A 24593-nucleotide genomic window follows, 5' to 3' on the forward strand; every position below is an offset into this window, starting at 1 on the left:
AATTTCGTAAAAATTTCCAAGAATAAGAATATTCTATTGATCTAGCTGAAAATATTTCAGTGAATTCAAAATGAAGTTCAAGGCAGTAAAATGAGGGGAGGCCCAGCTCCTCTGCCTTCTCTAAGGAGCCGCCACTGTGGGGGGGCATATGTGCAACCATTAATGGAATTCGCTGGTCCTGTTTGGCCGCCATCACCAGCGTATGACCGTGATCGTCTTGAACGTGTCGTGTCCAACGGTGTGCTACGCGTATGCCGTTTGGAACATTCCATCCTTCCTACGCTGGTAGACTTCGTCTGTTCGGTCTTCAGTTGTTCAGTCGGCGTCGTGAGCCCGGTGACCTTCTGGTGACTTACAGGGCGTTACATAGCTTGTTCAGATGTGATCTCAGCAATCTCTTCACTCTCAATGCCAACATTGAGATATATCTGGAGCTATTCCAGCAGTAAATTCTTTAATGTCAATTTTTTCATGATTGATTCATTTCAGAGTCTAATGCTACTGCCCTAATATATATAGAGGCGCTTCAGGGATAGACATAAGGTCTCATACAAGTGCTCAAATTTATAGCACCTGCTATGATATCCACATCCAGTAGTATGTGTATCAATGTCTTCCTTCTAATAATCATACAATTTACTAATCTGCTACAAAACCTGTTCCTCCATATCTAGCATATCTAGTACTGCATGAACAGTGATTATATCTAGACCTACTTATGAGGAAATAAAAAAATTTAAAATGCTATGAATTATAAGTGATCCATTTTTATTCTATAATTTACTATGTGCCAATGGTTTCAAATTACAATTTTCTCATTCTTAACTCTTGAAGCAAAAAGGCTCTGATATTAGCGTCATTAACTCTTTCATTAATTTCCTTGATAGCACTCTCTCCCCCATCCTTAAAGTATTCACTCATTTTTTCTGCATATTCAAGCCAAACACAATTTGCACAACCTGACATACAACAAGTTGTTGGTTCTTGTGGTAATTGGTTTGTTTCATTTTTATCCAAGTCGATTTTATTTTTCTCTAGTATTTCATCTTCGGCTTTTGAATTCATATTAGAAATCTCAATGTGGAGTTTGTCTATAGAATGTTCATGGTGTTTATATGTGCCGAAATAATAACTCAATATTTCCGTGGGTGCTTCTGGGTACACATATGTAAACTTCAACCATAACACACCTATGTCAAAATACTGTACTTCTAATATTTCTGTTATGAACAAACTTACCCTTCTGAAAAATTTTTGGGAGCATTTCAAAACCAGCTGATTGTCAACACAAATATAACCTAAATTTCCTAAGTAAGCCACCATAGAGCTATGAGTTCATTAATCTATCAGCATGAACTCATAGAGTTCAATGTCTATCAGAGAGATTACATGTCTGTGATTAGCCTACCAGCATTGAACTAAAAAAAGAATTTTTTCTTTAGTTCAATGCCTACTAGAAGCAAAAAGCAGAGCCCTTTCTCTATGGCAAAAAGAGTTTGCCAGAAGTTGTAATTCTAGTAGGCTATGCTCTGGTGGCTCTGGGTCAATGAGAATTTGTGAAATCCCAGATTTATTAGGTTGTGTTCACAAACTTACTCCGAGAGTAAAGTGTGGCCATTGAACTCTATGGGATAGGTATGAGTAATATTAGTGTTCTGTGGATATGAGGCTGACATTTATTCTGTGAATGTGTTTTGACTCTGTGCGTCCGTTCTAACCATATTTGATGTTCTGTTTCTGTGGTTCTAACTGCTTTTAAAATTTTGAAAAATTTGAACAATTTTAACATTTTCAACAAACGCATGGAAAGTATGAAAGATTTAAAGATTATGCCAACAATGTCCAAACCAATTATAGAGAAAGTTGATGAATATTTTCAGCAATTTGAAAATATGCTACCACATATTGAAGAAATTGAATTCATCGAAGATTATTTATTGGATGTAAATCGTCTTACGCTTGGTATGCTTAATTTAAAATACCAACTATTTTTGTGCATTGAAATGGTTTGTTTTTAGGAGAAAATCCGTCAGAGGTCATTATAAGGAATGCCCAAGATTTCAATCTTACAAATACTTATTATGATATCTCAGATTCTCAGCAGAATACTGAAAAATTGGTATGTATAGATGGTAGAATAGAAGTAAATTATTATGATGAAGGAATGCTTCTTACAAAAGGTATGCAAGCTTGTTTGCCGAGGTTTCAGTCAAAGTTGGTTTACTTCTGAGCAGGTCAATTATACCTTCTCATCAAAAGCAATTTTATTTTACTGAAGGAATTCAAGGAAAGGGATTTTGCAGAAATCGTCAAATTATCCCGCTATAGGAATCTAGAATTTTGGTTCAGCCCATAAACGGAAATATTACCTTTTGAAATATTTACATTAGAACCATTAACCCTAAATCAGTTCAGTAATCTCATGTTTTCTTTCAAATAAGTTTAAGATACAGATGTAGAAACAAACTTTTCATTCAGAATTGATTGGACCACTACCTTCCATAATATATCCCATAGCTCCCATAAAAGACATACCTGAAGAAATTCACAAGCGGAAGATAACAACTTGGAAGTAATCCTGAGTTGGAAGAAGAGCGGTAGATGACCTACTCGGGAAGAAGTATCCAGACTGAGCCAGAATATAAAGTCGTATTGGGCACAATGGGAAACGTTGAAGATTGATGGTGGCCTTCTGAAACGTTGTTAGGAATATGAAGATGGATCTGAGCAGAGACCTCAGTTGATTGTGCCGAAGTGAGGAGTGACAGACATTCTGACCAGACTACATAAGGGAACTTCTGGTGGACATTTAGGTATAACTAAGACGTTGGACAAAGTCAGGCAGCGATTTTATTGGCTAAATTGTATGAAGGACATTGAAGATTGGTGTAGAAGATGCAAGGTATGTGCTACTGCTAACGGACCTTGAGGTAAAGGAAAAGCACCAATGAAGCAGTATAACGTCGGATCCCCCATAGAACGAATAGCTATCGACATCGCTGGCCCCTTTCCCGAAACAGACCATAGAAACAAGTACATTTTGGTAGCGATGGACTGTTTCACAAAATGGGTGGAAGCCTACAGTATTCCTAATCAAAAGGTAAATACAGTAGCTGATAAAAAGGTCAAAGAATTCTTCTGCAGATTTGGAATACCTCTAGAGCAGCATAGAGATCAAGGCCGAAATTTCGAGTCGACATTATTCCAAGAAGTATGCAGGAAATTGGGGATTCACAAAACAAGGACTACACCTCTTCATCCACAATCAGACGACATGGTCGAACGCATGAATCGGACCATGGGAAAACATCTAGCCAAAATAGTTTCTAATCACCAGCGGAACTGGGATGAATATTTACATATATTCACTAAGGTATATAGATCTTCGGTTCAAGAATCTACCAAGGAAACTCCATCCAATATAATGTTCGGTCGATAAATAAGACTGCTTTGCGTCTTGGAGTTTGGATGTGCGACTGGATAAGACGTAGCTGGGGAGGACTACGTTAGTAAATTAAGAAACAAGCTGGATTAAATTCATGACAAGGTGAGCAATCAAATGCAGCAAGCAAGTGACCGAATGAAAATGCGCTACGACATCAAGGCTATTGAAGGTGGGTTCACCGCTGGAGATCTGGTGTGGCTACATAACCCACAAATGAGGAAAGGTTTTTCTACGGAGCTGCAGAGGCAGTGGGAGGGATCGTATGAAGTAATCAAGAGGATGAATGATGTAGTTTACAGGATAAGGAAGCTTCCCAGAGGAAAACCGAAGGTCGTCCATTTCAACCAGTTAGCACCGTACGCGCAGGACGAAGAAGAAGTTCGTCGTGTGGAAGTTCCGATACAAGGTAGCAGCGATTACCAAAAGTTTATGGATTGCTATGGTGAGGAACGCATTGCACGGTTCGGCGTCACACAGGAAGTACATCAAGACCTCTTTACAGTTTCTAAGGAATACTCTCTCGCTGATGGTGTAGCGACCTTCGTATGAGCAAAGGAATAGCAAGGGTATTCAGAAACAAATTTGGACTTCAGAAAGAACTATTGCGACAGCAGCCAAGAATCGGAAAAGCTTTGAAATTGAAGGTTGAACGTCGGTTCATTTATTACCTAGTCACGAAGCAACATTCCCATCAGAAGCCAACCTAACAGAATCTGTGGACGGCACTGCACGGGTGATATTTTAGGAGACTGGTATACGGATCTTAGTAAGCAATTTTAACCCGAAGCAAACTAAGGAGCCTAGAAAATCTGTGGAGTGCTACTTCCATCAGAGAGGCTACTGTAGTAATGGTGAATCAGTTCTGGGACAGGCTTAAGGAGGGGAAAGCGTAATCAGTCCGGCCCTGACGGCCGCTTCCTTCTAGAAGGACCGCGAAAGCACGAGAATGTTTCCGGCCTTTATAAGCCCAGCGGAGGAGCAGGACAGTATTACACTAGTACAGAACGCTTCACAGTGCAAACGACGAGTGCCGAGTAGAAATAAAAAATATTAGTGATAGTATTAATAAAATTCACAGAGAATTGGACAATAGTTTATTCTCAAAGTACTTATAACATCGCCGACTTTGAGAATAAACTATTGTCCAATTCCCTGTGAATTTTATTAATATTAAATCAGCATGGACATGAACTATGAAGAATTAGTGATAGTGTTAATATAAGTGTAAATCAATAATCTTAATCAGTGGGACGATTTAATTACGTGAAGAAAACGTTACGATAGGACAGGCGGAATGTTACTTGAAAATTCGGCTTTCGGAACATAAAAGACATACGATGAATAGCATTCATCATTCTAAACTATATCTAAAATTGATCGAATTTTAAAATTTGTATAATTAGGAGAAGAATTTATGTCATCGGTAAAATAATGGCGTTATCTGTTCCATTATTCTGCCGTGAACTTGAACGCGCTCTTACATCTTCGATTAGCATGCATGTTGTCTGCAATAAGCAGCCCAGCGTACTGACAAAGAGGAACAAGAGATTTTACTCCGCTATTTTGACGATACGTGTTTGTTTGACCTTCAGCAGCTCGTATCTAGAAGTGGGCGGAGTCAACTATGTCAAATTCGAAATAATTGCCCGTTTATTATGAAGAAAACGATTGAAACTCTTACGAATCGAAGAATATTGATCGATATTATTCATAAATAAATAATAGAAAAAATGACTTATTCTAATGAAAAAATTTAATAATAAGTTTGTTCGTGGAGTGGTTTGCAACGGTTGTGAACCGTACAGAGCAAGCGCAATTCCATTTTAGGGTAGCGAAAATCCATTTGCGCTTGCTCTGTACAGTTCGCAACCGTAGTGGACCACTCTACGAACAAGCCTAACTAAAACACTTTCAAATTGACAAACAAAACACGAGACCAGCTGATTCTGTTCGACTAAATCTTTAATCTGATTGGCCATTCGATATTTCTGCGATCTGATTGGAACACCTTTATCTAGAAGGCAAGTTGGAACTGCATTTCAAAGGTTGCCCCACCATCGACGTAGGCTCAGGAACTTAATTCAAGGAGTGAAATCTCTTGTTCTTCTTTGATACTGAGTTAGAGAACATATGGCATTGTCTTCGTCTGGATCCCGATCTGGTGGGGGATTGAACCGGATCTCGTTTCATACTAGATGACGCTGGAGTACTTCTTGATAATACTCTGAAGCTAGTATTAGTATTTAATTTTGGTCGTTCAATTCCAAGCATTTTCCATCGGAGAAAGAGTTGTGTTACTCTGGCAGGGTCAAATGAGACATTGTCAACATCTCTGGTACTCTTCTTCGATAGAACGTCCTCTCTCATCCATTTCGTTGTCCTGACTATGACAAATTGGCTAGTTCGATTCGGATGGTAACACTTGGCGATATTCATATCAGCAGGTGGTAGGCATCTGAATTAATTCTTATTGTATTTATCGCCTCCAAGTTAAGGCGTTATCTGTTCCATTATTTTACATCTGACATCATTTCATCATTTGAAATTCAAACATATTCATCTTTTATATTTATAATTACAATGAATGACAGATATTGGGTTGGAATTGTCTATCTTAGTTTACATTATTTTATCTAGTCTCCTTTAGAGGTGATGAAATAATTATTATTTTTACACTACTCAATTGTTATTATTTCACAATATTATAAGTCTTGTATCGTATCATTCCGTATATAGTTTAACAGCCAATGCTCGTATTTAATTCTTCAAAATGATAACCTTTACAGGCATCCTATCGTGACAATATTGAGCAACTGAAGAACCAACTCTCAACGTTGGACACTGAATATGATAAGATGTTGGAAGAGAAAAGGCTATTAGAAGATAAAATGAGTGAGTTTTCAACGGACAGGTAAATTCAATTTTATTATCAGAAGTGGATATACTCCTTTTTTTCCCATTTGATTTAAATGCATGTGCACTGTTTTACTAGCTGATTATTCAATATGACTGAAAATCATGTAAATAATGAATTCTAATGAAGAATTCTCTATTAATGAAAAAAAAAACAGTTCTTAGTCACAGAATTGACTAACTTTATAATCTAACCGACTATGAAGTCGATCAGTGTTCCATCAAAACATTTTCAAATAATCAAACAATTCATTCAAGAACTCGTACGATAGATGACTCAGGCAGGAGTAGTGTGGTGGTAGCGATTTGTGTCGGTCGTGACGGTTTTTTGTACCGTACCGCTTGTGGAACTTTTTGTTTTTTTGCTCTCTTTTTCGGAGTACTTATTGTTTTTCCTATTGTTTTTTTGGATTTTTTTTTTCATTGTTGTGAGTTTATAGGCTTTTCCTCTACTCTATCTTCAATGTAAAAATCAAAACACGTTGTGGTAGATCTGTTCGTTCTATTGAGCTTTTAGGGTGATGTTTATGATGTTTTGTCAGCATGGTTTTCATTTTTCCCTGTGGAGCTGTGAAATCGGTGGCGGTCCAAGAGATGGAATCAATTGAGTAGCTCAATGCTAAGCAAGCGTAGGTATTATTATAGCGTGCGTATCTTGGTGGTTAGAGCGTCGGCTCGGTAAATTGCAACCGCAAGGTACTGAGTTCGATCCCGGGCTAGGGAAGAAATTTTCTAGTCGATACGGGTATGGGCCACCATTCACTGTTGGGTTCAAATTAACAGTGCTGTGCCTAAGGTGGCGTAAAGACACAGTAACAAAGCCTACACAGAACACAACTGGTTCTCCGAACTCGCACAAGCTCACGGAGCTTCTGAGGGGTACTTCGGTACCTACGGAGAATCAGGATAATATAGTATAGTATATAGTATTAATCGCTTTGATCAGATTCTTGCCAGTCTTCATCATTCTTCTTAGTCTTCTAGTAAACTCCTCCGTTAATTCTTTCTTCATCTGGCTCTGATTGATCCTTCTAGCCTGTTTGATCCCTAGATACTTGTACGTATCTCCCTTCTTCAATACGATTTCTGCAATTTCCTTGAGTTTCAAGGTACCGTTTTCAATTTGCCTTTCGTTACATTGAGAAGACGACATTTTTCCTATCCAAACTTCATTTCAACATCTTCGGAGAATTCACACTGTGTATTAAAAAATTTGGTTTTGGTTAATAAATTTAATCGGTTAACTCAATTAATTGGAGAGTTGTCTGAAAAAATTCTTGTTGGTTGGTGTATTAAATATGAATTTTTCATTTCAGGGACAAAATTTTAGCATTCAAATTAGGAACCTTATCACATTTTTGCTATGACAAGAAAATCAAATTTGGTTGTATCCTTTTAATGATTGAAATGGCAGTAAGCACAGATTGCTTTTGCACCAAGCCTCTTAACTTTAGAGCTACAGGGTGCTGTCGTAATGGATGTGTGTGGACTTTATATTAATAGGAAAAATGCTTCTGTGTTTTTAATAGAATTACTGAAATTCTATTCATTGCGGGCAAATAAGGTTTAATCTTAATATTAAAAATATATTTCTAGAAACCTGAAAAAATCAGGTATGATACCTAGGGTTTCGTGCCAGAAGGGCGTAGGTATCCACAAAATCGCAATTTTGTGTCGATTGCTTTTCAATTACCCTCATGTTTGGGCTCGGTGGAAAGCACACGGAGAATGGGATCCCGCCATAATCTTTTCTTAATGAATTTTCAATATCTTTTTTGTCAAGAGACTTTTGTTTCTAATTATAAAAATTAAAAACAGATTGATTCTAACGGTCCCACACATGTTATATGTTTCCATTTGAAAAGTAGGATGGGGTTGACTAAGGGGAGGAAAATATTCAATTTTATTTTACAGAACGAGGGCAATCGCGAACACGCTTCCTTCTTAAATAGACATAATATTCAATAATTCACTTTTCATTTACTAATATAATATCTTGGAATAGACAATAAGAAATGTTGGCAGCCGAAACCATAGCGAGGTAGGCCAAGCTCGTGCCGGCCGACCTTGTATGTATTAAGCAGAGACGTAATAGGAAGTACAGTTCAACTTGGTGGTAACTGCATTCATCGTAGGTGTTATAGTATAGTACCATAACTTGAAGCGCTCTCTCTGATGGACGGCCCAGCGTTATTGGTGTAAGGAAAGATGAAAGAGAACTTCGAAATCAAAATAATTCTGAGCGACTTGGGCGTTATTTAGATCGAAATAAGTTTACTGCGTTATACGAGGGAATTACCCGAGATTTTAATATCGAAATTGTTCATTAAGGTTTGATGAATAAAATTATTATAGTTATATAATATAATATCTCGGCGATCATACCGAACAGGGAAACTTGCTGAAATAGCTCTGGAAAGCTTAGTAACATCAAGATCGTCATTGAAATCACATCAAAATTTGATGAGAAATCCAAATATGCATATGATAATTTATTGGACATGCCAAGGGACGAAAATTCGAAAATATTGTCGATATTTAGGATATCACATGACATGACACACTGAAAATGAATTTCATGAAAATAGCGTGAGGTACCCCTTATAATTTCGTTTAAGATTTAGAAAAATCATCTTTGTATGAATGGATCAATCTGACGATTTGAGTTTGATATTGTGAAAAATTAAAAACTAAATGAACTAGACAGCAAATGAAGCTTAAAAATTGCCTAATTTGACTAGCTATAATAACTTCGGCATTACTTTGCCAATGTTGGATTTTTACCTCGAGATACAGTGTTGTCTACGAGAAAACGGGAATAGGTGATGACCTAACAATCCATCCAGCATAAATAATTTTCTAGGACTCCTTCTGAATTCTTAGGCAAAAAACGGAAATTTTTCACTTCCCTATATTCACATCCTGTACAACAATGAGCAAGGTACTTATGGAGGATAAAAGCTTCACACCACTGTCGAAAAATCCAACATCGACGAAGAAATGCCGAAACTACAGCTAGAATTAAAAAAAAAATAGATGATTTCACAAAGTGGCGTTATTTCCACGGCAACGTATGCGAAAAGTTGCAAAGATGTCCCGAGATGTAGAGCTAACAATCCTCTCAACATAAAAAATATTCTGCTTCTACTATTCCCAAATCCTTCGCTAAAAACTGGCTGTTCTATCTTCACGCCCTGTACAGTGCATCCCATTTTAGATGAGACAGCCAGGTTTCTCACTTGTTATTTAAGATAGAGCCTTGCGGTTTCCACGTTCCTGTCATACTTTTTTGTGAAACCCCAGTTGGCCTTATCAGATTTTTCATAAATGTTTCCGTTTATGAGATACAGGGCGATTTTGGAAATTGATACTTTTCGTACCCTTCCTTCCTTTATCTCCGAAGTTATTAGAAATAATGCTTAGCTAAAAACTGCGCCTGATACATAATTCTGCGTAGAATTCAGGGGCGTACTCAATATTTTTTTTCGGGGTATGATTTTGAAGATACGACACAAACCTATATTTTTTCACTGGAACACCCTGTATTTTATTTCTTCGTTGAATTCGTTATTTTTTTCCCTTCAAAATGATGTATAATATTATATAGATATGATGTTAAGAAATGCTAAAAAACACTAAAACATCACAAATGATGATTTTTTGTTAGTGAGCCATAAATTTCCCAAGTTTCAAGAAGAGAATTATTACTTTTGATTATTAAAAGTAATAGGTCAAGGATGATAAAATAGTAATTTGTGAAGCCAGTTGGGAAAAGCATTATTTTTCGTAATTAGCCTATTTCTGCTCATCTCATCTCGCTTCGCTCGTTGAGCGAAAGATCGTGAAATTCGAAAATAGTTTTTCCCAACGTGTTTCACACAATATTTTTTCTAATTTTGAACAGGATGTTACTATGAATTCAAATTAAGAGTACCAAAAACGTCTTCAAATGCTTCTCTCGGAGATCGGAGCATTGGAGAGAAAAAAACAAATCTAATCTAGCTGTCATCGCTATGAATTATTATTGTCCTTCAGACACAACAGTCCCGAAGAACTTCGTGCATCAACAGAGGCAGCTTTCCAGGATTTACAAAACCGCCCTTTTTTAATAATAAAGAACTCGGCCGTATTGAAAATTAATATGTGATGTTTTAGTGTTTTTCAGCATTTCTATCCTACTTATATAATATTATACATCATTTTGAAGGAAAAAAAAAGAAATCAACGAAGTAATAAAATACAGGGTGTTCCATTGAAAAAGATGTAGGTTTGTGTCGTTTCATACCTCGAAAAAACATATTGAGTACGCCTCTGGATTTCACGCAGAATTCTGTATCAGACGTAGTTTTTAGCTCAGCATTATTTTTAATAACTTCAGAGATAAAGAAAGGGACTGAAAAGTATCAATTTCTCAAATCGCCCTGTATCTCAAACGGAAACAGTTAAATCTGATTAGGACAACTTGAGTTTCACGAAAAAGTAGGACAGGAACTTGAAAACCGCAAGGCTCTATCTTAAATAACAAGCTGTCTCACCCAAAATGGGATGCACTGTACATCAAGAGGAGATTTAAAAAAAAAATTCTCTGCTAGTGGCATATAGGCGAGGAATAATCGCGGGGTGAAAATCCAACATCACCCAAGTAAAGCCGAAGTTATAACTAGTCTAACTTTGGCAATTTTTCAGCTGTCCAAATTCATTTGCTGCTCAGTTTCAGGTAGTAAATATCTCGATATTATGATTATCAAGAAATTTTTTCTTAACCTTGTATTTAGTTTTCCTGAACAAGAAAACCATGGACTTTAGGACATTTCCATACAATCTGAATGAAAATCTACCTGAAGAGCTGGAATGCAGATGGACTGTTTTGAAGTCGTTTATCAGCTCTACAAATGATCAACCCTAATGAAAATACCATTATCATGTATTAGAATATGTTAAAATTATCCGTACTCAAGATTTTGAGGAAGATCACTGAATTAAAATTCTAAGAATCAACTTTACCATTGAAGGATATTTCTAGATTACATTGATGAGTACAACTTAGATCAATTTACCTATCAATTACTGGTTTCTCATATTTTGTACTGTGAATATTTGCGTTGCAAAATAAGCGATACGCCCTTTGGTGGCAGCCAGAGTAACCCAAATATAGCTGTAACCATAGACAAAGAATTTCTCTATGGCTGTAACCTAACCTGAAGCCCTACCTTTGTAATGATAATATACATAGTTAATCAAATTCACTAAGAAAAAAGTCCATATATATTCACTTTTAGTCTATCAAAACAACAAAACATGGATCCAAACTCGCCACTCAGAAAACGATTAACTTTTAAGGTTGTGAAAACAATAGCAAAAGAATAATTATGTGCTCACCCTAGCGCTGCAATCTTATTTTGCAACGCGAATTGGAAGGTTTATGATGAAAAATCCAAGTTTTTCATTTATGGAAGATTATAATTATGTTCACATAAGATTCATAATATTGTTTATATAAGGCATTTCACATTTAATAGCATTAAATTGGCTGATTATATCACAATATCGTTGAAAATTTCAAATGTTGCAATAAAAAATACAGCTGTAAAAATAACTCATTTGTACTTCAACCTTATACCTGAGGAAGGCACATTACCATTAAGACTTTATTTACTCATGAAGAAAGTATTGAAGAAGAATATAGGTAGCATTATTGCTAATTTCTGGTATAAAAAATTGTTGACAGAAATACTTAGTGCATGTTGAATATGCATATAATCTATTGGAGAACCAGGTAAATATTTTCAAAATATAAATTTCCTGATGACAAAACTAATAACGATATTTAAGTAAAGAGTTCAACAATGCTTAAAAAAATATTACCCACTATGAGCTAGAGTATAACTTACTTAGTTATGAATAAATGGACTTTGTTAAATTCGAAACAAGAATCACAGAAATCAGAAAATGTTTGGCATTTTGTAGACATCAACTGGTGGTCTTCCATTTGGTCACCTTAACTTTATAGTGCATGATTACCCTTCTCTCTTCTACAACAACCTGGTCGAACTAAAATGATACATCTGAGAACCCTTCACTTTATAATATTCCCATGGTGTTATGTCAGACTTATACGTCTATTCAGTTGTTGGAATCTCTTCAGGTTGTTACCGACTTGAACGTTTACATGTGCACGAATCACGATTGATTTATTTTGGGACATGCATCAAATTGTTGTTCGATGGTGGATATTGAAAGAATAAATATAAAACGGATGGAGCAGCTCTAATGCTGTTATGAAACCATACTTTCAATTGAAGAGGGAAAAAAAACTGGCACATCTCAATTTGCACCTTATATGTTTTAGAAACTTCCACTGTTTTATTTTTGGTACATTTATGCTTCAATTTTATTCATGGTAGCAGCCAAATTTTTAATATCAGTTTTTATTTCATAATTGTTTCCATCAAATAAACAGGGAAATTGAGCGCAAGTGAAGATAATTAACGGATATATTGTGCAATTGAGGCAGTATAATTGAAATGGCATTAGACTCCATTGCGAAGCGTAAAAGCACTTTTTAGAAATTCAATTTTTCATCATTTGTGTCCTATCTATCCGCATAGGAAAAAATTCAGCAAGTCTAGAGAAATCTAGTTTTACCTATTAAGAAAAGCTAGCTTTAGGAGGCTCTTATATGGTCATTTGTAAGGACATTACTTGCGAAATTCACATTATTCTGGATAAGGTAGAAAATCTGTTTGCATAAATACAGCCTGTCATAATAATTTTATCAACATTATTGTCATTCATATGGAATAATGATCATCATTAATGACATATTAACCTCAAGCCAGGCTTGCGCAAACTTCGCTTCTGCGTTCACTTCAAAAGTTCAATTCAGCTTGCTGAAAGGGTCAGTTTGTGAAAATGACTTGAGCGTGCTGACTTGAAGACGGACCTTAAGGTTCTTTTTAAGTGAAATATGATAAAGTCTTGTAATATGTTACATATTCGAAGTCGACAACCGAACATGCGAAGTATTAAATATATTTTCCTGTCGATATTGAGTTCGATAACATAATTATTGAAACATAGAATATATATTTGGTTAATTATAATCCACCTGTGAAAATCATAGCTATTAAAAATGTGAGGCCTCTGTTTACATTTGAACAAAAAGCTACTTGAATTTCCAACAAAGCAATGGAAAATTCAAAATAGATGCAACAAGCAAACAAAATAAACATTATGGAGAGTAGAGAGAACGAGAACGATCCCTGCTTGCAGACCACAGATTATTTGTCCCCTTAAATATTTAAATTCAACAGGTAATTCATGTTTTAGCCAATAGATGTACTGGCGATCATAGAAGACCGAGATTTTGATTTAATCTAGTTGAACGCCATTGCCTGCTCTCGCGATCGTTTGCCAGTTAGGACATAGCCTGAGTGATTCGGCATCGAAAAGAAAAAGAGAAAATATAAAATTACAGAGCATATTTTTGAGGTAAAATTGGAAAAAACCTGACCAGAAGAATCGACTCCTTTGCGATGCAGATATCAAAAAAGGTGATGGATTCATTATTAACAAAATCGAAATTGTCATCCCTGGTGAAAACTGGACTCTATTAAATAAAAATATCTAACCATATTCTAACATTGTTCAGAAATAGACATTTAGGAGTTTTGTTGGTGTAACATAATATATTGTCCATTAAACGGTTCTCAGCATGGTATTGGAAACAGAATCTACTCAAACAAGTGATGAATCTGAGATTGCTGTCTTGATACATTCTTCTCCTCTAATGTATATAATTTTGAAGGTTACATCAAACCAATTATTATTACCTATTATATCTATATCCGGTTTTCGATAAACAGTTATAAACCTATGTGGGTTCAATTTTTTTGATCAGTGGTTTCTTTTGAATTTCATTAATTCCTTCATTATTATGAATGAATAATAAAGATAACTTACTACCTTTTATAATGTGAATTATGGTATTTTATTGCATACAAATCAGAAAATTTATAGATTTGAAGAAACGTATTTGAAAAATCATCAGAAAAAAACTACGGCGAAACATAACCTAAAATGATATGACTGCAGTTCATTTCGAATCGACACTTAATTTTTCACTTTTCATTGATTCTCACACAACTAAATACTATTTTCTACATTTTTTGAAACACATTTTTAGTACGGCGATCATTCTTCTTCTCTATACTCTCCATAATAAACATGCTCACGGTCCAAACTATGAATACAATCAATTTTTGATTATAAATAAACTCTAGAATTTCAAGATCATCATTGCGCATTTAAATAACCTGAAAATGCAAGTATTATTCGAAAAATCACAAGCATGGCTTGTTAGATAATAATGAACAAATTGCCAAACCTTTCAAATGCATACTTTTTCTAAAAAAAAAACATTTTTCAGTATGAAAAGTCAAGAATATACAAACGGAAACAAATTTCCAAGTGCAAATAGATCATTCCAAACCAAATTCAACAGGAAAGGAGATAGAAAATTTTAAAGGAATGCCACTAGAACCCTACCTCTACAATAGTGAAAAAAATATCCATTTCTAGAATTCCTAAAGCATGAATTATTTAGCAAGCTAATCACGACAAATCTATTTTGTGTTTCAATATTCTCCATTCAATTCTTTATAAGATGGAGGTGCACTAGGCTGTGCTGACGCAAAACCAATAGAAGTCTTACTCCTTTCATCAGGGGGGTAAGGATATCCTGAAGATTGTGAAGGGTACGCAGGAGGGTATGGTGATGGATCAGAAATGCCGCTCGACGAAGGACCTGACCAACCAGGTCCATCAACATGTCCTATACTTATTTCTGCTAAAACGAAATTAATATCTCTGTTTAGACCCGAAGTTTTACCAACTACCTCTACTCGATAAATTGATTCCAATAGTTGACAAGTCACCAAATTTGGAACAGGTAGATCTGAAGGAATACGAAGATTTACGTCGTACGTCTGAAACAAGACAAATGTCATGAATTATTTATATTTCCACATAACCACAATGTTAATGTTCAGTCTCTTTCATTAGAAAGTTATAGAGGTGTTTTTTGAGCTTAATTTGTTGACATTTCCAGTTGTTTAACATCTTTATCCACCATCGATACATAAAGTAGTCATAATATGCGTTTCCGCAAGCATTCATGTTCATTGATCACATGTGATTTATGAGGCATTATACACTGGTCTATGAAATTTCATGGTCGGAATCACAGACGGGAGACATCAGATAGATGTGGCTTTATAGCAATATGGAAATGTCAGAAGTTGTCGTAGCTAGTATAGAGATATTGAAATTAATATATAGATATTTTTAAAAATAAAAAATTAAAATAACCATATATTCGAACGACCGACGATGGTTAATCCTGAGTTCCCTCAATTTTTTAATTGATTTTGTTCCCGAGATTGGGAGTGAAAATACTAAAAAGTTTCAGGAAATTGTAGTAGTTGCTCTGACGCGATCTAATTATAGATATATTAATCGTTTCACCTTACTTATGAAAAAAAATTCAATCGAGTAGGAAAAACATTGGCTGATTGGAATTAATGGAAACTTTGTAGAATTTTTGGGTTTATACTTAACTGCGAAAGGCACATTTAAAATTGATATTTTCCAACACTATGAAAAACCTTTTTTGGAGGATTTTTCGAATTCATGTTATGATTGAAAAAATGTTTTTATGAATCAATGGTTGTATCTTATCACCTAAATATTTGGATCTCAATTTTTGTGAGAAGTGTATATTATAAGAATTATCGATTGGGTTAATTTTTTACCACAATTAAGGTAATTTCTCACTATACCTTCCATATTCTCTCTTTCCGTCTACCTAAAATATTGTTCAATGCAAATGAATGGAAGTATAAGCACATTATACCTTCCATATCCATACCATATTTTTTCTAACCGTCCATTCCCAGAATACCTATATTACTACTACTACTACTATAGTATACCTTCCATCTTCCTTATCCTTCCGTCTGCATAAATATTGTTTGCTGTCATACGCATACGCTCACTATACCTTGCATGTATCTTCCGTCTCTTTCCTTATCTACACAACATTCTAGCCAACGTATTTTCGATGGAAAAGAAACGGTAAGGATAGTCTTGCTACCATATCTAGTCCCGGTATTTATTTGAAGATGGTGCATATTATCTTCATATTAGGTTAGGAAAAATTAGCAGAACGGTAGATTATATACAAGGGTATACAATCAGTGTGAAAGCAGCCACGAGTTCCAGCCACGCGTTTGCCTCGGCGCCGGCGCCTCGGTGAAGCGGTCGGCCCGCTTGGGGTGATTCGTAATAAAGGCTGGTACGGGATTGATATTGAAAAGTGGTAATGAAAATGAAATTTAACGATGTTCTCGAAAAGGGGTGAGGATACTGAGTATCTACAACCATTCTGAACTATTTCTATGTATGAATAACGAGCTAGTGGGTTGATAAAATGGAAATTCTCTAGTCACGAGCAAAATTGAGATATTTGAATTTTGTTTTCGATGAATATATTCTATTTACAATGCTCTTCAAGACCTTCATACCAACTGATTTTGTCGGGCACGAATTCACCCCCAACTACCCCCAACTTGTGTGCCTGAAAAATTATTCTAAGTCGGGTAATATTGAGATATTTGAATATTTTTTCCAGTGAATATGTTCTATTTACAATGCTCTTCAAGACCTATATACCACCTGATTTTGTCGGGCACGAATTCACCCCACACTACCCCGAACTTGTGTGTCAGAAAAATTATGCTAAGTCGGGTAAAATTGAGATATTTGAATTTTTTTTTTAGTGAATATATTCCCTTTAGGATGCTCTTCGAGACCTATATACTACCTGATTTTGTCGGGCACTAATTCACCCCCCACTACCCCCAACTTGTGTGTCATAAATATTATGCTAAGTCGGGTAAAATTGAGATATTTGAATTTTTTTCAGTGAATATATTCCCTTTAACATGCTCTTTAAGACCTATATTACCACTGATTTTGTCGTGCACGAATTCACCCCGCACTACCCCCAACTTGTGTGTCTGTAAATTTATGGTAAGTCGGGTAAAATTGAGATATTTGAATTTTTTTTTCAGTGAATATATTCCCTTTAACATGCTCTTCAAGACCTATATACCCACTGATTTTGTCAAGCACGAATTCACCCCCCACTACCCCCACTTGTGTCTGAAAAATTATGATAAGTCGGGTAAAATTGAGATATTTGAATTTTTTTTTCAGTGAATATATTCCCTTTAACATGCTCTTTAAGATCTATATATCCACTGATTTTGTCGGGCACAAATTCACCCCCACTACCACCAACTTGTGTGTCTGTAAATTTATGCTAAGTCGGGTAAAATTGAGATATTTGAATTTTTTTTTAGTGAATATATTCTATTTACAATGCTATTCAAGACCTATATACCACCTGATTTTGTCGGGCACCAATTCACCCCACCCTACCCCGAACTTGTATGTCTGAAAAATTATGCTAAGTCGGGTAAAATTGAGATATTTGAATTTTTTTTTCAGTGGATATATTCCCTTTAACATGCTCTTCAAGACCTATATACCCACTGATTTTGTCGGGCACGAATTCACCCCCCACTAACCCCCACTTGTGTCTGAAAAATTATGATAAGTCGGGTAAAATTGAGATATTTGAATTTTTTTTTCAGTGAATATATTCCCTTTAACTTGCTCTTCGAGAACTATATGCCACCTGATTTTGTCGGGCACGAATTCACCCCCCACTACCCCCAACTTGTGTGTCGGAAAAATTACGATAAGTCGGGTAAAATTGAGATATTTGAATTTTTTTTCAGTGAATATATTCCCTTCAACATGCTCTTTAAGATCTATATACCCACTGATTTTGTCGGGCACGAATTCACCCCCCACTACCCCCAACTTGTGTGTCTGAAAAATTATGCTAAGTCGGGTAAAATTGAGATATTTGAATTTTTTTTTCTGTGAATATATTCTATTCACAATGCTCTTCAAGACCTATATACCCACTGATTTTGTCGGGCACGAATTCACCCCCCACTACCCCCAACTTGTGTGTCTGAAAAATTATGCTAAGTCGGGTAAAATTGGGATATTTGAATTTTTTTTTCAGTGAATATATTCCCTTTAACATGCTCTTTAAGATCTATATACCCACTAATTTTGTCGGGCACGAATTCACCCCCCACTACCCCCCACTTGTGTCTGAAAAATTATGATAAGTCGGGTAAAATTGAGATATTTGAATTTTTTTTTCAGTGAATATATTCCCTTCAACATGCTCTTTAAGATCTATATACCCACTGATTTTGTCGGGCACGAATTCACCCCCCACTACCCCCAACTTGTGTGTCTGAAAAATTATGACAAGTCGGGTAAAATTGAGATATTTGAATTTTTTTTTCAGTGAATATATTCCCTTTAACATGCTCTTTAAGACCTTTATACCCACTGATTTTGTCGGGCACGAATTCACCCCCCACTACCCCCAACTTGTGTGTCTGAAAAAGTATGCTAAGTCGGGTAAAATTGAGATATTTGAATTTTTTTTTCAGTGAATATATTCTATTCACAATGCTCTTCAAGACTTATATACCACCTGATTTTGTCGGGCACTAATTCACCCCCCACTACCCCGAACTTGTGTGTCTGAAAAATTATGCTAAGTCGGGTAAAATTGAGATATTTAAATGTTTTTTTCGGTGAATATATTCTATTTACAATGCTCTTCAAGACCTATATACCACCTGATTTTGTCGGGCACCAATTCACCCCACCCTACCCCGAACTTGTATGTCTGAAAAATTATGCTAAGTCGGGTAAAATTGAGATATTTGAATTTTTTTTTCAGTGAATATATTCTCTTTAACATGCTCTTTAAGACCTATATACCCACTGATTTTGTCGGGCACGAATTCACCCTCCACTATCCCCAACTTGTGTGTCTGAAAAATTATGCTAAGTCGGGTAAAATTGAGATATTTGTATTTTTTTTCAGTGAATATATTCCCTTTAACATGCTCTTCAAGTATAAAGGTCTTAAAGAGCATGTTAAAGGGAATATATTCACTGAAAAAAAAATTCAAATATCTCAATTTTACCCGACTTGTCATAATTTTTCAGACACACAAGTTGGGGGTAGTGGGGGGTGAATTCGTGCCCGACAAAATCAGTGGGTATATAGATCTTAAAGAGCATGTTAAAGGGAATATATTCACTGAAAAAAAAATTCAAATATCTCAATTTTACCCGACTTATCATAATTTTTCAGACACAAGTGGGGGTAGTGGGGGGTGAATTGGTGCCCGACAAAATCAGGTGGTATATAGGTCTTGAAGAGCATTGTAAATAGAATATATTCACCGAAAAAAACATTTAAATATCTCAATTTTACTCGAAACTAGAAAATTTCCATTTTATCAACCCACTATAGCTCGTTATTCATTCATAGAAATAGTTCAGAATGGTTGTAGATACTCAGTACCCTCTCCCCTTTTCGAGAACATCGTTAAATTTCATTTTCATTACCACTTTTCAATATCAATCCCGTACCAGCCTTTATTACGAATCAAGATACACCCCGAGCAGGCCGACCGAGGCGCCGAGGCAAACGCGTGGCTGGAACTCGTGGCTGCTTTCACACTGGTGGGTATACAAGGGTTATAAACAAAAATCATATATAAAAATAGTAGGGATATTTCTGAATTGATATATACAAGGTGGACCCCAAAGTTGTGGAGAATTACACTTTTTTTTATAAGGAACCACCTTAATCCGCTATGCTCCTAGATATCATGACATTAAGAAATACAGAATAAATTCCAACAAACAATTCAATAAGTTAACCTGAAACGAAGGCGTTTAAAAATACATGGCAAAACGTGGCTCTATTTTTTAATAAATATCACAAACAGAGTGTTTCATGAGTCGTTGGCCATAGCCTAATGGTGAATACAGGTCATCCAGGCCTTTCAGAAAACTTGCTTTTTTTGTATCCTAAGGCTATTAGTTTCGGAGATACGGGGTGATTCATGAATATTGGCCTAAATTCGCTATAGCCATAACTTTGGACTGCGAGGTCCGATTTCGATCAAATTTTATGGGTTTGTTCACTTCAGAAAGCTCTTCCACACGGTTCATGAAATGTCAATATTTTCAGGGCAGTACTCAGAATATCGTGATTTTTCATTCAAGCCCCAAAATCTATATTTTTTACATCCCTTACAGAAATTTCGTTATTGCCATGAAAAACGACATAATTTATTCTGAGAAATTCAATTTTCACTTTCCATGGCACATTTGTCACAAGGGAATATGAATCGGACGAATTAATCTTTTATGTCATTTTTTTCGAAATATGGTCCTGTTTTTATTCCTTCGATGATAATATTTATTGTCCTTTGCCGCGATTCTGAGTTATTTCAAATTCTGTTCAACTCTTCTTCATTTTAAACCCTCAGCACATACTGAGTGTTCGAAAAAAAGTGTTTAAAAGTATGCAAAGTCGAGCTGTGAATTCCTTTGAAATTACATATTGAATTTAGATACAAATGATGTAAACCATCTTGGAAAATATAATCCGTAAGTGTATTTGTTTCGTAACACACATAAGTATTAAAATTTATCCTTCAACAATGAAAATGTAGGTACTACCATGAGATGTTCGAAATGGAGTTCTTCTATCTCGACAGATTTCCTAGCGCTTAAAATTAGATTATTTATTGCCCTTCTTATCATATCAGGATTTTGTTTAACTTCTGCACAGGCTTCTTCTATCCTCTGCCGCAAATGCTCCCGTGAAGACAGAAATGTCTGTCACTTCTTCACGCACACTCAGTGGGAACTGAGGGTTTAAAATGAAAAAGAGTTGAACAGAATTTAAAAAAAATTTAAATTCTCAACCGACGACAATGAATAATATCACCAAAGGAATAACAACAGGACCGCATTTCGAATCAATGACATAAAACATGAATTCGTACGGTTCCTTCATTGTTGTTTTATGAAAAGAAATAAAAAGGTTATGATATTCTGAATACTGCCCTGAAAATATTGATATTTCATGAACCGTTTGGAAGAGCTTTCTGAAGTGAACAAACCCATAAATTTCGATCGAAATCGGACCTTGCATTCCAGAGTTATGGCTATCCCAAATTTAGGTCAATATTCATGAATCACCCCGTATCTCCGAAACTAATAGCCTTAGGATACAAAACAAGCAAGTTTTCTGAAAGGCCTGGATGACCTGAAACCATTGGGCTATGGCCAACGACTCATGAAACATCCTGTATATCCTCTTAAAATTGAAAAGTTAATTCTTTGTGTTGCAGCGAAATAACCCTATGCTAGTTTTTTGCATATTTCTATCAGAATTTTACTTTCAGACGTCCAACTATCGATTCTTTATTACTAATAATAGTTGCGTCTTATTGGTTGCTCAGGTAAATACGATAATGACCGAATTTCGCATAATTATCAGTTACTATTTGAAATAGCTATTTGTAAGAAACTAATGAATTTTATCACATATTTGCGAGTTTCAACTGCCCCTTTATATGAGAAAATCTTTAAAAACATCTGTATACTTTGAAATAATCTACAGTTCTGGTTATTTTCCTTAACCTATGAAGCTATGTACAATCTTCAACTCAACACAGAGATTTAGTATGGGAGCAGGAAGGAAGACTAATCCCACTATTCTTGTTGTTTCCGTCGAAAACATATTGCATGGCTAGAATATGGTATAGATGTGGAAAGGAGAATACGCAAGAATTTAACAGAATAACATATTTAACAGAAGGTATATGATTTGGATATGGAAATACGGAAAGTATAGTGAGAATCAACCACACAATATATGACTCTTTATCAGGACACAAATTAAATATGAAATAATTTAATTCCTATTTCAGCTGATATCGAAGGTATCTGTATTCTTCAACTTGATTGAATAAAATGTTTTTATATTGCACATTTCTATTAGATGTTGAGTAATGAAATAACAAAATACTGCTCCATTATTCCTTGCCAACACATGAAATGATAATTTGAGATATCTACTTCACCAATTTATTCGAATTTTAACTCTACTATTTCAGTATAAGTTCATCTTTCATCTAAGTGTTAGAATATTTATTTATAACATAAATATGATAAATACATAGTCATAGTAGAAATGGACGTAACCCTCTGAGGAATAGTAACTGTAGACTCGTGTGCCTTCGGTACTTATCAGTAAGTATGGTGAAAAAAAGCAAAGATAAACAAAACTTGCTGGAGTATCATAATATAACAAATAAAGGGAGTCAACAAACAGAAGCCAGCCGCACATTTCCACAAAATCTACAACTTGAATTGTTCAAAGTTGGATTAAAAATGGCGGATGCGAACTCTTCTTCTAAAGCCTCTTGATCTATTTCTACAGCTACTGCCAAATGTGCATGTGTTTCTTCAAGTGAACTGATTATTATCAATGCAATACCAGATCCTTTGTGTTAACTTCTCAATTAGAGTGAGTATTTAGTTACTGAGGCTTTAATGCATAAAGTGTTCAAAGCCTTATAATTGTTACAAAAAGACTCATCTTAACAAAAGCTTAAACTAATTAATAATGGCCAGAGGAAATTGCCCCACAAGAGCATCAATCCTTTTTTTATTAAAAATCCCGTTGCACTCACCATTTCCGATCTAACAAGGATAAAAATTGATCTCAAAATTCTCAAATCCGTATTGGAATCATGCAGAAGCTTTGATGTTTGTTTATCTCTCAATCTGTGCAACATGTAGTTTGTGAATTCATGCTTGGAGAATTATAGTCTTTCTAGGTGATATTTATTGAGCATGCTTGGGAGATTAACCCGATGATTATAGCTCTCCCTATGTATCTGAATACTCTTTGCCCTAATTAACAGGCGAAGTTTCAGCTTTCAGCCAATTTTGGCCTATATCCTCCCAAACTCAGTTTTACCTTGTGAAAAACGTTAGCACAGAGACCAGAAAGACATTCTATTTTTTTGAACCAATAAGTAATGTTCTATGAATATATTTAAGTTAGGCTCACCTGTTGTCCATGTGCTCCAACACCAGAAAATGTTTTAATAATCAAATCTTCATTTATATATCGTATATCATGTCTGGGTTTCTCTGAATGTGCTGCCAAACTTCTGACTAATTTAACCTCCACTCCCTCCAAATTATCACCCGATGTATTATTTACTTCCATGTTGATTTTTATAATTTCGCCTACTATAAACACCCTTTTGTTTATTTGAGCCTCAACAGTTACAGGTTCGGAATTGAACACCAAGCAACAACCCATCATACTTTCGTCTCTAGTTTGACATGGTTGCCTAAGACTTTCAGGTAATGTAGAAATATCCAGAATAGATATTACTGCAAGATCCACTCTATCAGTTGGATCAAAAGCTAATGGTATATCCACAATTCCTTTAAGACTGTAACGAACATAACCATAAGGAAATTCGAAAGTTGAGGGCAAACTTGGTGGTAACAGAAATGTAAATGGATAAGAATAAAATCCTGGATTTAAAACTCCATCTTCAGGCTCAAACAGTTTTGTCTCCATTTGAAAGAAATAATGAGTTCCAATGTAAGTTGGAGCATTTTTGCCTGACCCCCTCCATTCTGTGTATTCTTTACCATAACATCTTATTTTAACAGATCTTATCTGAGTAGAGGAATCTACAGAACATGTAAACTTCCCTCGTAGTACAGTACCAGGATAAAGGGGTGGTTCATTTTCTATTATTACTTTTACTTTCATATTGATTTTTGAATCTGAAAATCGTTTACTCCGTACTTGCCGAGAAGAGAAGACGAAGCGTAGGAAACACAGATACAATGCAAAAATGGAACTTTTCTGCGGTACGTAATTTGAAAGATAATGATGACCTTCACATAAAAAGGTGTGACCACATCAAGTTTGGAAAGGCGCAACGTCCTGAAAATGTTTCCAAAAATTACATGAAAATGTAGAATGTTGCGTCTATGGATGTAGTGTGCGTCGAAATTTGCCGTCCAAATGCAAATACAACTGCAAATAGAAACATCAACATAAACCTAGTCCTAATATTAAAAATGTATATACATGAACAAGATTAAGTCAAAGAGGAATCTTTGATCTTTGATTAAATTTTTCTTTGGCATAAATCAGTTACAAGGAGCAAAG

At 35.4% G+C, this 24593-nt stretch overlaps 3 protein-coding genes across 5 annotated transcripts in view; 1 reads left to right on the forward strand and 2 right to left on the reverse strand.

Moving 5' to 3' along the window:
• Nucleotides 1-1350, reverse strand: part of LOC123318048 (evolutionarily conserved signaling intermediate in Toll pathway, mitochondrial-like) — a 48848-nt gene extending 47498 nt beyond the window's left edge. The window contains exons 1-2 of one of the 2 annotated variants that reach the window (XM_044904732.1): nucleotides 1240-1350; nucleotides 752-1190 (exon numbers count right to left, since the gene is read on the reverse strand). In XM_044904732.1, the coding sequence (XP_044760667.1) occupies nucleotides 805-1190; nucleotides 1240-1264 (411 nt within the window). In that variant the 5' untranslated portion in view covers nucleotides 1265-1350 and the 3' untranslated portion in view covers nucleotides 752-804. Of the gene's footprint in view, nucleotides 1-751; nucleotides 1191-1239 lie in introns of those variants that run through there. The other variant, XM_044904731.1, reaches the window with a different exon arrangement.
• Nucleotides 1351-1741: 391 nt separating this feature from the next.
• Nucleotides 1742-11492, forward strand: LOC123316282. Of its 2 annotated transcripts, XM_044902273.1 has the most exons (5): nucleotides 1743-1962; nucleotides 2019-2119; nucleotides 6232-6356; nucleotides 7675-7745; nucleotides 11134-11492. In XM_044902273.1, exons 1-5 carry the CDS (start codon nucleotides 1803-1805, stop codon nucleotides 11262-11264), a joined length of 588 nt encoding a protein of 195 aa, XP_044758208.1. In that variant the 5' UTR covers nucleotides 1743-1802; the 3' UTR covers nucleotides 11265-11492. The 2 variants fall into 2 exon arrangements, with proteins under 2 accessions (XP_044758209.1, XP_044758208.1); XM_044902274.1 differs by lacking the exon at nucleotides 7675-7745 and having other exon boundaries at nucleotides 1742-1962; nucleotides 11134-11361.
• A 305-nt stretch (nucleotides 11493-11797) lies between these two features.
• LOC123316281 (arrestin domain-containing protein 1-like) lies at nucleotides 11798-24542 on the reverse strand. Its single transcript, XM_044902272.1, has 2 exons — nucleotides 23466-24542; nucleotides 11798-15345 (listed from the first exon to the last, which is right to left on the reverse strand). Exons 1-2 carry the CDS (start codon nucleotides 24186-24188, stop codon nucleotides 14995-14997), a joined length of 1074 nt encoding a protein of 357 aa, XP_044758207.1. The 5' UTR covers nucleotides 24189-24542; the 3' UTR covers nucleotides 11798-14994.
• Between the last annotated feature and the right edge of the window lie 51 nt (nucleotides 24543-24593).

The sequence above is a fragment of the Coccinella septempunctata genome, chromosome 7 (genome assembly GCF_907165205.1).
Source record: "Coccinella septempunctata chromosome 7, icCocSept1.1, whole genome shotgun sequence".
Taxonomy (NCBI): Eukaryota; Metazoa; Arthropoda; class Insecta; order Coleoptera; family Coccinellidae; genus Coccinella; species Coccinella septempunctata.

Bases quoted from the DNA above. Each gene is read 5' to 3' on its own strand.
- LOC123316281 (XM_044902272.1), bottom strand. From the start codon at position 24,188: ATGAAAGTAAAAGTAATAATAGAAAATGAACCACCCCTTTATCCTGGT. The intron at 15,346-23,465 runs GTGAGCCTAACT...GTCTTGTTTCAG, and splicing joins TTGGAGCACATGGACAACAG to ACGTACGACGTAAATCTTCG.
- LOC123316282 (XM_044902273.1), top strand. From the start codon at position 1,803: ATGGAAAGTATGAAAGATTTAAAGATTATGCCAACAATGTCCAAACCA. The intron at 6,357-7,674 runs GTAAATTCAATT...TTTTCATTTCAG, and splicing joins AGTGAGTTTTCAACGGACAG to GGACAAAATTTTAGCATTCA. The intron at 7,746-11,133 runs GTATCCTTTTAA...CCTTGTATTTAG, and splicing joins CAAGAAAATCAAATTTGGTT to TTTTCCTGAACAAGAAAACC.